This window comes from Tachysurus vachellii, chromosome 9 (genome assembly GCF_030014155.1).
Source record: "Tachysurus vachellii isolate PV-2020 chromosome 9, HZAU_Pvac_v1, whole genome shotgun sequence".
Taxonomy (NCBI): domain Eukaryota; kingdom Metazoa; phylum Chordata; class Actinopteri; order Siluriformes; family Bagridae; genus Tachysurus; species Tachysurus vachellii.
Genome location: NC_083468.1, coordinates 14,976,664 through 14,989,779, shown reverse-complemented (window position 1 = coordinate 14,989,779; position 13,116 = coordinate 14,976,664). Strand labels below are relative to the sequence as shown.

Sequence of the window (13,116 nt, the reverse complement as noted above, 5' to 3'; positions counted from 1 at the left end):
TTCACTGTGTACTGCATCAGCTATATATGGAATGACAATAAAAGCTTCTTGACTTACTTTTAAAACACTGGTTGTTCTTACAGTCTACAGGAAGTCCAAATAAACTTTGTATAACAAGATCTGCCAATTGATTTGACTGGATAAAGGCATTCCATTACATGTGTTACTTTAGCTGATTTTCATTTATTAGAAATTTCACCAAAGAAAAAAACAACTAGATGGATCATAAATGAATAAACCAATTTGGAAAATAGTAAAGGCTTTCCAATTATTGGGTAACGTTTGTGAATTATTTATTGACTGCTATGTACCAGTTTGTGCTTGGGTTAAAAGTGTTGAATTCTTGCTGGTCTTTGTACAGCTTTTGTAGGATTGAAGTAGTTCATTATAAATAACAAATACTGCTGATATTGCAGGTAAGAGGAACAAAGGCTGCTATATAAATTTATGATGAAAAATTGAAGGTTAACTGCAATGTTGTCTATTATCTCGTTACAAAAAAAACTTCAATAACTAGTTTCAGTGCTTATGGGCATTATAAAAGTCTTGTGTCACTGCTGTTATTTGGGAGACTTTTACAATGGCAGTATAATTACTTGTGATTGCTGATTTATTTGCCACCTGTTTTTTTTTATTTATTTATTTTGCTTTGATGTGGGATGTTATTCTGGTCACTTTGCAAAATAAAATCAAGCCATCTGTGATTAGGTACAATGGATATAAAAAGTCTAAACAGCCATGTAATAAAAGAAAATACCTTCAATAACCTAGTTGTGCTGGTGTGCACATCCCTAAACTATTACTTTGTTGGAGCACCTTTTCATTTTATTACACACTTTTTGGGGAAGAGTGCGTCAAGTGTATTAAACTGGACCTGCTAATATTTTCCCATTTTTATTTCACAATAGAATTATTATAGGTTTTGGATCTGGTCTCATCAGACTGAGGACCCTGCCATATGCAGAGACTAATCAGTATATGTCAGATATTTCTGCAGCTCCTTTAATGTTGCAGTAGGTCTCCTACTAGCCTCCCTGGTAAGTTTTTCTTTTGTCCTTTTATAAAATTTGGAGAAACTTTCAAACTGTTCTTGGTGATATCATCGTGGTGCTCCATTTTCTGTATTTATATAGTTGATGATAGCCACTGTCTTTCATGGTATATCTAATGTTTTGAAAAAGCCACGCTCATTGCAGAGCATGGCTTTTACAGTCAGACGAATCCACAATGATGTGAAGAAAAGATTACAGAAACAGCTGATCAAGGTTTCATTCTGAACACATCCACTAATATAAAAGGGTGTGTACACTTACACAACCAGGTTATTGCAACTTTTGTATTTTTCCTATTTGTTCTATATTTTATACATTGCAATTTCACAGTGAAGATGGAAAATGTCCTATCTTTATTTATCGGTTTCTTTTATTTAAACCATAAAACCTGCCAACACAGCTGTATAGCCATTCATATCCATTGTATTCTTGTAGCCCAAGTTTCCTTCGTCCATAATTATGAGGGTGAGTAGCGTGTGCATGCAAATACTATATTTAATTTGTACAGACACTGAGGATTCATCCCAGAGCCACAGTGTGCACAAGGGCCAGTAATGACATACTTCTGCCACTGTATCCTGCAGCTGAAAAATGATACTTTGCTTGACATCATTTTTGGTACTTAATGAAGTCATGGCCTCACTACTTTCTCTAACAGAGCTGAAAATTAATCTCAGCCATGCACATATCCAGCATAATAGAATGAGTGTTATTGCTCATGTAAGATCACATCTGTTTTTGATTCTATCAGAGTCAATTCCCCAAAATGTTGATCCACAAAACAAAGAACAGACTGAAGATACACCTCGTGTCCATAGAATGTGGACACCGGATCACACCAATACAAACCTAGCCCATTTTCTTGATAGCTCCATTCAGATGACAACTGCTTTCACCACAATCAATTTAGGTGCTTCATAGCACTCGGGAATACTAATGCGAACAGAATAATTTACATTACTGCTTTTCTGCTCACTTCAAAACAATGGCCTACTATGTGGAGATTTGTGATAATATAATACCAACTAAATCCTGTTTAATTCTATTGTGGATTTTTTTTTAGGTCAACAAAAAAGAAAGAAATAGGTGAATACTTATGCAAGGCACTGCATGAAAGCTCTATCAAGCAGGTTCAAACACACACAAACACTGATTGTCTATCACTAAGTTGTTAAGCAATAGACTACACTGACACACTCCCTCTGGGAAAAGGATACGTCCCTGTTCCTGCTGGGTGAGCAGGACATGCTCTACGTGGGCCATTATGGAGCTCTGGACAGCATCCATGTGGCCCGTGAGCCTCTGCAACAGCTCCTGCTGGCTCTGCCGCAGCTCATCCAGCTCCCTCTGTTGGCTCCTAAGTAGCAACAGCAGCTCCTCCTGTACCTCCACGCTCATCTGCAGGAGGAAGAGAAAAACATGTAAACGATTCAAAGCCACGTGAGTTACACCAGAGGTCATTTTAGCCATTACTGGACAGTCTTGTATTATATAATGTACAGGAGCAGTTTTCCTACCTGATTATCCAAATGCCTGGACTGTGAGGAATCGCTAGTAAAGAAACAAGATGAAGTTAACACACACACACAGAAAAAGCTCGACCTTCCAACTCAGACATCTACAACAACTCGACACAACGATGCTATATGACTCACCCCTCATCTTTCTTGCTCTTGCGCTTGAGTTTGGGTGAGCCACGAGGTGAAGACTTCCAGTCCTTCACTGGCAGTCTGTGAGAGGCTCGAGAGCCACAGTTTCCTGAAGATGACGCCAGACTGGCCACCTCATCATCATGATCACTGTCAATCGTTGTAGATGAATGATGTTTTAACTCAACAAATTATATAAATGACTGGACCTATTTTGCATGAACATTTATATTAGGATCATGAAATGACCTGAGGTGAAATATTTAAGTCATGTGAGTCAAGTGATGTATTTTCCTCTGAGAGCAACTAACTTATAGTGAACAAGTAAAAAAAATAAACAAAAACAATAATAAAAATACTATATAAAAATTCCTGCATAAAATGTGCTGTAGTGCACACCTCTGCTCTGCACTGGCATCCTGGCTGTCATTCTGTGTTAGGTGGTAGGTGCGTCTGTGGAAGGGGGATGACATGTGCAAGTCCTTCAAGTCCTCTCTAGAGCTAGATCATATTCACAAATCATTGTGATTAAAAGTTTTACATGGCTCTTGGTATTTCTAAAGCAGTCATATGACCTCATCACCAAAAATAACCCCAAATACAATGCTAGTGATTACCTTGTGACTGTGTTTTATATATAGATCAAAAATGCCACCACACTTGTAAAACAACAACAGTAAAGCAGATAGTGATCAGCATTTCAGAGCCCCACTCACCATTCTCCCAGGCCGTTATCTCGCAGGCTGTTCCTTGTTTCACGTGTTATATCCGGTGCTGCAGGCCAGCTGCGGCTGGCACCACTTTCAGAGCAGGATGATGCAACAGCATTTACAGCATTTTCCTGTGACAGCGCGGTCTCCAGCAATGAGGGTGTGCTGCTGAGCCTTTGCTCAGTATCTCCAGATGCTCCACCGCTTAGTTCCAGAGGTGAAAGCAGGTGCAGCGCTGAGGCTGCTGATGCCATGCTGTCCTGCAGCCCCTGGAGAGGATCGCGTGCCTCAGCCATCCCCCTTGGCAACGTCTCGGAGGCAATCTCAGGGATGATGTCCTGCGACATGGCCGTGGAGGCTGAAGAGATTACATCAGGAGAACGAGTTCTAGTAGGCGATGCCTGTGGCAGCAGCACAGGTTCCATGGCCTGGAGATCCAAAGACATGGAGGGGTTTGGAGAGGGCAGCACCTGCAGATGAAAGAATGGGTGGGGAAGGGGAAGTGTAGCGTGAGCATAGGAGGCCGCCTCACACAGCCGAGAAGCTTCACGCAGGAAAAAGAAAGAACGGACTAGAGGATGTGAGAATCCCTAACATGGAGCAAGGATAGAGGGGCAAAATGGGGTTGGAGGTGTGTTGCCCCACTTAGATTCATTGATTCATTGAAGAGTTTTTGATTAAATTCGGAGTCGACTGAATTGCTCATACAGTTTAAAAAAGAACCTAAATGTTTAACAAAAGCGGACAAATTACTAGCCCTGCTGCCTGTGACAAGCAGATTCTGTGTCAAGACTATTAATTTTTAGTTTCATCAACCAGATAAAGAAAGAAAAATAAATAAATAAAAACTACAAAAACAGCAGCACAGTGGATGACAAAAAGCCACGATAAATCCATAGTAAAAGCTGCCCAACAGACTGGAACACAGTTGCCCAACATCATAGGAATTTTCAAAAAAGGTGATTGCAGAGAGAGAGAGAGAGAAAGAGAGAGGGGGATTATGACACCTCCCATATCTACCATGAACTGTTTGTAGGTCTCCAATTAGTAGCCTGCACTGTTCACAAACGGAATACTGAAGAGTTTCTTTTTCCCTTCAGCTGTACTAATGCTGAACTCGGCTTCTAAACATTAACTGCCATCTTCCTCCAAACAAAACATTAGCATCAAGAAACCTTAACATTTACATTTCTGGCATTTAGCAGACACCCTTATCCAGAGTGACTCACATTTTATTTCAATTTATACAACTGAGCAATTGAGGGTTAAGGGCCTTGCTCAGGGGCCCAGCAGTAGTGGCTTGATGGACCTGGGATTCGAACTCATGACCCTCCGATCAGTGATCCAACCCTTAACCACTAGGCTACCACATACTATTATTATATATTATACACATACACGTACACATACAATTATTTATATTAGACTGTATCTTATTGAGTTATGCTGTTCAACTGCCTGTGTACTGCTTATTCAAATTTATTGCAGCATTTGCAGTACTGGTATGCAGCATACAGTTTACCTTTTCCTATACAACTGAACCTAAGAGAACGTGAATCTAGCTAGAGAATATTTAAATTTTTCCCCCTTAATATACCACACAAAAAATGAACATCACAGCTCTAAACCAAAACATTTAACTAACTACCTCATCTGGGCTATTGCTTTATGTTAGTGATCACTTTTAATGCAGTCAATTAGATTTCCAAATAACCAAAACATAAAATACCTAAAAACACACTGGAGCTTTCACTTGTACAGTGCGCAACAGTATTAGGCTCTCGTTTGTCCACCCATGTTGAAGAATACATGAATCTGGTATAAACTACTGTACAATCATGCCATTAAAACACTAATCCATCAGTTCCATGGTATATGTAGTATGCTGGTGTGCATGTAGCTGGTTATGGGTGGATGGGTGGTATGGTTGTACCTGGATGTTCTCTCCCAGGCCTGAAATGAGAATAGAGTTGGCTCTTGGACTGCTAGTGTTGGCACTGAGGTTTAAGCTGCTACTGGCTGCATCTGTACACAGCTTAGGGCTCTGGGTGAGGTCCTCTGCAGCTCTGCAACAGCAGCACAGGCACAAAGCTAAATATTAACTCAGCTAACATACACAACACAGAATAAGTGACCAAAAGCAGAAATCTGACAAATATTAGTTCTGAGGCTCCTCAGCTTGTAAGACTGTGAACTGACCCTAGACAGCACAGATAGTCTGACTTAACATGCAGTATTGTATTGTCTGCGATGGGTGTGTGCAAATGGTACTAAATGAATCATGAATCAAGAAAACTTCCTAACAGACGTAAATGAATATGGTGTATAAACTGATTCTGAAAAAGGTCATAAACAAAACGTCATGCCTTTAAAAGGAACCTTTTCCCCTCAGGTTTTTAAATATTAGCTCACCTCAGGTCTCTGTGGTGGTATATACATATAACGTTGTTAAAATGATTCTTTTTTAAGACATCAAAATAACTAGTAGTAGCAAGCTAGCTAACGAGCATCATGACATGGTTTGAGTAAAATACATTATTCAAATTTGGTTTAAAAAACTTGCTGATGTGTGTGAGGGCTATACCACATGTGAATAATTTATTTTAATCTATGATTTATATTTGTAAATTTTAGAACAGTGCTTGAAATAAACCCAAACATACAGTTTGTGGATGGTTTATAAAATCACCAAGTCAGATTGGTTATGCTCTCAAGGGTGGCAAAACCTTACAACCGATATGCAGTTTTCAGGCTGAGCAGTATTTCAGTCGATATCTGTGGTGCCTTGTGTAAATAACAACACGTTTAAAACCTGCATGTCCTGTAAACTAAATTAGCACTGTTTAAAGCACTTCCTGAACAGATGTAACCTTTGTGACAGTAAGGCCTGGGGACTAACCTTGGACCGCTGTCAGAGCTGCTCATGGCTGTTACTATAGTCAAACTGCTAGCACTGCTGCCAGGGGAGGCTGGGACCTGAAGAGAAACGCATACAGCGTAGACCAACAACATTATTAGTATTAGGCTGATTGACACGAACAGTCCATGTAAAATGTTGTGATCATTTGAATGAACTTCTCTGCAGAAAGAACATGTTAGGCTATGGCACAATAAAAAGTCAATAGCTAGTGAATAAGAAGCTTACAGATGCACTGGGTGTCATGAAGGCATCCGGGGTCATGAGTTTGGGCATGGTCGAGCCGGAGGGGCTCAAGAAGTCAGCTGGAGCCGGGAGAGAGGGGATCTTACACAGGTCGCTCTGTGAATCGCTTGCACCAGATTCCTTATCTGAGCTCAACATCTCCATGCTCAAATCAGTCAGAGGGTCTGCAAAGCCTGGAGCACATAAATGCAGAAATCAGAGCGTATGCCTCATGCATATAGTAGCCAAGCAGATTTGAACAACCACACATATGCAGAGCAGAAAATCATGCAACTGAGCTCCACTCAGGTATTAGAGGTGAGATTAGTGTTTAGATCCAGGGGAAAAGTAATAGTGTGTCCATTAATCTGCAGTCATACCAAAGCTGTCGGGAGGGCCAGAACACGTAGGCAAAAACAGGGAGGCAGCAGCAGCACCCTGATTGGGTTGGAACCAGATCTGCACATCCTGAAGGGATCTGTAGAATCGAAACCAGCCAAAGTACAGTAAACATTTCATAACTCAGTATATATAATTAATATATATGAACACATGCCAAAGCTCTGGGCCAAAGCAAAAATGTTATCATTTGAATGGATTTTTGTAGAAATAATGGTTAATCTAATCAGCTTACTTTGTATGCACACAGTAAAGCTTGATCTGGATTCCTGATTTTGACTCCAAAGGTCCCTGGCTTCCCTCTGTGAGGAACATAAATATGTTAGCAAAATAGTACACAAAGAAATCTGTAGCATTAAATACTATGAGCTGCTTTTCTTTTTTCATTGTATATACACACACACACACACACATTTTTACACACATATATATTCACACACGTACAGACACACACTTAATAAAAGGGAGCTAACCTGTCGTCATGCTTTCACTCTCCTCGTCTGGAGGGAGGACTTCGGTGTGGCGCAAGCGAGCATGACTGACATCCTGGACACCAAAACTTAGGACAGGGTGTGTGAGTAAGAACTCTGAGACAGCCATAAAGCTTGCATGGCCCTTTTCCTGATCTTGAAGTAGCTCCATCACATACAGAACCTGCACAACATACCCAGTCAGATAGCTGATCTGCAAACAGGTCCCAACTTATTCTCACCCAAATCTAATCTAACATTTAAAAGAATCAAAACATCTGCCTGCTACACAAACACTCAAAACATTAACAAACAAAACATCAAAACCTGCGGCAGTTATTACAAGAGCTTTTATCATTATTTTACAAATGCATATAGTACATACTTTTTTTTTTAACACTGACATTTAATTTTGTTGAATGTTTTTGCAGAAGTGTGTGAATAATGGATAAGGACAAGGTCAGACCTTCCTCTGCACATCTGTTAGGATAAGGCACTCAGCAGATAGGTCCAGACTGGCTTTCAGACTGGGCAGAACACTCGAGTTAACTGGGTCAGGGTTAAACCTGCAAAGCACAACATAATAATAGGGCTAGGGGGAAAATTCATGAGCATCAATTCAAATTCCCATGGTGTTTGTGCACAAAACTTTAACTGTATAAGATATACAATATGAGTTTATTATATTAAACACTTGGTTTATAGGAAAAGAACACACTTAATAGTCTGTAGACAGGTCCATGATACTGTGCACCACATCTTCAGTTCCTGGTTCTGATCTGCTCCTGTGATTAAGAATCGCCAGAACGGAACTCTACAGAGCACAAAAGAGAAATAATTAAAAACTGCAAACACACAATAAGAGTGTAAGTGTTAATCACATTCATAATTCCTGCTTTAACAAACCACAAGGAAAAGAATTCTCAGAAATTCTGCACGGTCACTCACTCTGGGTCCTGCTTCTTATGGTTGTCACAGAAGAGGAGGCAGGAGAGAGGCCTTCCGTTATGTGGCTGCCACTCATGAAGACATCTGCAGGTTAAAAGCAGTTTATTTGAATCATAAGAGACTGAAAAGGAAAAAACTGTACCAAAAGCATGAGAAAACTACAAAGAGAATACTTAAAGCTACTCCTGATTTGAAGATACAGTACACAATTACCACCGCAATTAATTAAGCAATTTTCCTGCCAAGACAACATCCCAAAATACCTGAGATACAGGTGCATCTCAATAAATTATAATGTAGAGGAAAAGTGCATTTATTTCAGTAAATCAACTCAAATAGTGAAACCCGTGTATTATATAAATTCAGTACACACAGACAGAAGAAGTCTTTGGTCTTTTAATTGTGATGATTTTGGCTCACATTTAACAAAAACTCACCAATCTCAAAAAATTTGAATATGGTGATATTGTCAATCAGTTAATCAACTCAAAACACCTGCAAAGGTTTCCTGAGTCATCAAAATGGTCCCTCAATTTGGTTCTCTAGGCTACACAATCATGGGGAAGATCTGACAGTTGTCCAGAAGGCAATCCTCGACACCCTTCACAAGGAGGGTAAGCCACGAACATTCATTGCCACAGAAACTGGCTGTTCACGGAGTGCTGTATTCCATGTTAATAGAAAGTAGAGTGGAAGGAAAAAGTGTGGAAGAAGAAGATGCACAACCAACCGAGAGAATCGCAGCCTTGAGAGGCTTCAAGCTAAATTGAATTTGGGTGAACTTCACAAGGAATGGACTGAAGCTGGGGTCAAGGCATCAAGAGCCACCACACACAGACGTGTCAAGGAATTTGGGTACAGTTGTCGTATTCCTCTTGTGAAGCCACTCCTGAACCACAGAAAATGTCAGAGGTGTCTTAGCTGGGCTAAGACACTTAACTGGATGACAGCAAGTTTTGTATTTCATTTGGAAACCAAGGTCTAGTCTAGAGGAAGGGTGGAGAAGCTCATAGCCCAGGTTGCTTGAAGTCCAGTGTTAAATTTCCACAGTCTGTGATGATTTTGGGGTGCAATGCATCTGCTGGTGTTGGTCCACTGTGTTTTTTGAAAACCAAAGTCACTGCACCTGTTTACCAAGAAATTTTAAAAGCACTTCATGCTTCTGCTAACCAGCTTTTTAAAGATGCTGATTTCATTTTCCAGCAGGATTTGGCACCTGCACACACTGACTGGCCAGCAAACTCATCAGACTTGAACCCCATAGAGAATTTATGGGATATTGTCAAGAGGAAAATGAGAAACAAGAGAACAAAAAATGCAGACGAGCTGAAGGCCACTGTCTTCCATTCCACCTCAGAAGTGCCACAGACTGATCACCTCCCTGACAGACCAAATTGAGGCAGTAATTAAAGCAAAAGGAGCCCCTACCATGTATTGTACACATACAATAAATGAACATACTTTCCAGAAAGCCAACAATTCACTAAAAATTTTTTTTTTATTGGTCTTATGAAGTATTCTAATTTTTTGAGATAGCGAATTGGTGGGTTTTTGTTAAATGTGAGCCAAAATCACCACAATTGAAAGAACTTGGTTCTTTCATTTGGCTCACATTTGGCTCACACTTTCTGGAAAGTAGTTTAGACTTAAACTACTTCAGTCTGTGTGTACTGAATTTCACATTTCAATACACGAGTTTCACTATTTGAGTTAAATTACTGAAATAAATGAACTTTTCCACAACATTCTAATTTATCAAGATGCACCTATATAAGATACATACCTTGGTTGGTCCAGCCCTTCAATGTAAATCTGCCAGAATTTGACATAGCCATCGTGACTGGCTGTGGCGAGAACGGTGCCGTCTGGAGACAGAGCTCCCTCACTGATACGCTGTTAAAAAAAACCACATTACTAAAATCATTCTTCTGACTTGTAGCTTAGTGCTCCCATGAAATGTCTGGAACGCAGCAAACTGATTGTGTGTTTGTATACAGTACATCCTTTTAAAACAGGAAATCAGAGTGACAGCATGTTAGAGTTACTTGATTTGGTTAAACAGGCACACCACACACCCAGCTGGAGCTACACACACTTTACTGTAGTTCACTGAAGTAGCTAAATACAGGAAACAGTAAAGAGTTTAACAAGAGCTTATAACAAGACAACCCTAACAACTGTAGTGGATGGTCACAGGTCCACAGGACATCCTAGATGATAAACACAGGACCAGCTGTTGATGCCCCAGAAGTGACAAAGCTACACAATTACAATGATAATAACCCACAATATTTTTTTTATCATCAAATTTGTGACCATAACACAAAGAGCTCTAAAACACCAGATTGGATTTAAGGAACAGTCTGCTTTTCTGTTACATGCAAGAAACATCTTGATTTCCTGTCTGGTTTTTAACATTTTTGACCAAAAAGGAAAAAGGTTTCGTGAGGGTTCTACTGTGTTTTTATTATGAATTATATCTATGGATTAGTCCTTCATGCCTGACTGCATGTCCTCTGAGCCCTGCTGTCTCTTTTCCCAGTGGGCTGGCTGAATCCATTTCAGAGTCATCTCAAACCTCAGAGTCAAAAATATCAATAAATATCAGCATGAACATTTTAGATAAAAGACTAAGTTACGGGCTCCAGTAGAGACACTGGCCTACTCCATTTATTTTTCTGTAATCAAACATTCATCTCTTTTAAAGCACCATCAAATTAAGTAAAAATCCAAAATAATTCAGAAATCGTTCATTTGCCATTAAAATCACTTTGTCTTGCAGTGTTATGTTAAATGCCTAAGAAGTCACACATACAAGAGACCTGTCACAATTTTAACATTTATTCAGACATTTCAGAATCGCCAAAGGTAACAGTGAACATAAACATTTCTAAACAAGGAAAATGTAAAAAATTTCTATTTACAAATAAACGTATATTAACTTAAACCATATAAGAGGAATTTCAACCTCAATCCATCCCAAAATGTCCATTACAAGAAAAACACATTTATATATATTTAATCTATATTTGGACTAGTTATGCATATTTATATAGAAACATAAGATTGTGAAAACTAACATCAAATCGCCTTCATCAGGTCAAATTAATGCAGTTAGTCAATTACGCAACATCTGTGACAGATCTGCATAATGGTGTATGTGAATTGTGCAATGCCTGCCTCAGGTCCATGATCTATGATAGAGGCAAAACACTAAAGCAAGGATTATGGCTTACCGCTGTGTGTCCTTTAATGGCGATGAAGCCCTCTTTAATCTCTGTAGCATCGACAGGCCACTTGGTGTTGCTAGAGCGTAGGATGTCAAGGTCCCAAACCTCAGCCTATCATACAGGGCAAGAGAGGAAGATACATTTAGTCAAGAGGCAGAGCAACAACAGAAAGCATGAATTTTAGATTCAGGGTGTGATGCCCACTCTATCTTCATGCAGCAATGCTATTGTCTGGCAGCAGTCCTCTGGGTTCTCCTCATTGTCCTCAGGAATGAAGGGGCACCAGATGAGTCTACGGCTTGAGTTCAGCGGTGTGTCATCAGGTCTCCGAATGTGCACAATCACTTCATCTCTAAGAGACATGGTTAAGGGGCAATAGGACAGTAACAGGACCTTTGTTGACACACACACACACACACACACACACACACACACACACACACACACTCTTGTACTATGACTGCTTTACATTAGATATAATTTGCAACTGCTGTGGGCTTTGCTTCTATAACTTTTTATAAAAGGTATTAAAGGCAGGAGATAGACTTTCTTCTACTGCATCTAGTTTATCTAGTCTAGGCTGAAAATAGTCAGAAATAACTACTGCTGCTAGAGCAAGATACTGGATTTTGCTGTTTTGGCTGGTGAGCTGCCAGATGAACATGTTGCCGGCTTCATCCACGCAACCCAAAAGGGTGGAGTCAAGATGGGCGAAGGCCAGGTCTGTGACAGCTCCTGTGAAACCCTTAAGCAGTGTGCGCTCCGTCGAGCCCAATCGCAGGACCCGGATCATATACTGATTACTGGCACCTAGGATCAGATGAGTCGTAATCACCTTGCTGGTGGCAAAACACCATAAGCGAATGAAAAATACTATATAGGACATAGTTTTAATTATGTTTGATTTAAGTGGAAAGACTATATTTACCCCTAAAACCATGTCATTTTTGAACACTTTATTCTTAATATATATTACTACTAATACCAAATTAATGATATAAATACAATAGAATTTTTAAACTAGACAAAAATATGTGGTTGGATATAAAATAACATATCAAGCACAAAATAACAAGACAATTTGTGAAATTTGATGATACTGTTATACATGCAGAAGGCCATTTCACCACCACAGCAAAGTACTTTATTGTGGTTCTCTACACAGTTTATGTTAATGCATTACTTTGCTCTTTAATCCACAAAGCTTTATCCAGCTGACTGTTCACCTAAAGCAGACTGATGATTCAAGCAATTTGACAGTTTATATTGATTTCTTCGTGTCTCGTTTCTCCATTTTGGAGAAATACTTGGGAGATTCATTCTTCTACGCGTCATCTGGAAGCCCTGTGCATTATGCCTGGGGAATAAGGGGGTTGTGTTGAGAGATCCTGGGGACTATCAGGAATATCATCATGCAGGTTTGTAGAGCTAAAACATTTGGATTAATGCCAAGTGACTGTGCAGCCCGTTCCATTGCACCCAAAACTGCACAATACTGAGGTGTGTTTGCGGTGAC

General features: G+C 39.8%; 1 protein-coding gene across 1 annotated transcript in view; it reads right to left on the bottom strand.

Moving 5' to 3' along the window:
- The window catches only part of edc4 (enhancer of mRNA decapping 4), a 28,734-nt gene that overhangs the window by 9,559 nt on the left and 6,059 nt on the right, over positions 1 to 13,116 (bottom strand). Inside the window, exons 5-22 of the mRNA XM_060877864.1 lie at positions 12,224 to 12,410; positions 11,805 to 11,952; positions 11,607 to 11,711; positions 10,154 to 10,263; positions 8,371 to 8,454; positions 8,141 to 8,236; positions 7,889 to 7,988; positions 7,426 to 7,606; positions 7,188 to 7,254; positions 6,934 to 7,031; positions 6,557 to 6,747; positions 6,311 to 6,387; positions 5,345 to 5,477; positions 3,418 to 3,881; positions 3,101 to 3,202; positions 2,708 to 2,851; positions 2,570 to 2,603; positions 2,270 to 2,450 (exon numbers count right to left, since the gene is read on the bottom strand). Of these exons, the coding sequence (XP_060733847.1) occupies positions 2,270 to 2,450; positions 2,570 to 2,603; positions 2,708 to 2,851; positions 3,101 to 3,202; positions 3,418 to 3,881; positions 5,345 to 5,477; positions 6,311 to 6,387; positions 6,557 to 6,747; positions 6,934 to 7,031; positions 7,188 to 7,254; positions 7,426 to 7,606; positions 7,889 to 7,988; positions 8,141 to 8,236; positions 8,371 to 8,454; positions 10,154 to 10,263; positions 11,607 to 11,711; positions 11,805 to 11,952; positions 12,224 to 12,410 (2,502 nt within the window). The remainder of the gene's footprint in view (positions 1 to 2,269; positions 2,451 to 2,569; positions 2,604 to 2,707; positions 2,852 to 3,100; positions 3,203 to 3,417; positions 3,882 to 5,344; positions 5,478 to 6,310; positions 6,388 to 6,556; positions 6,748 to 6,933; positions 7,032 to 7,187; positions 7,255 to 7,425; positions 7,607 to 7,888; positions 7,989 to 8,140; positions 8,237 to 8,370; positions 8,455 to 10,153; positions 10,264 to 11,606; positions 11,712 to 11,804; positions 11,953 to 12,223; positions 12,411 to 13,116) is intronic.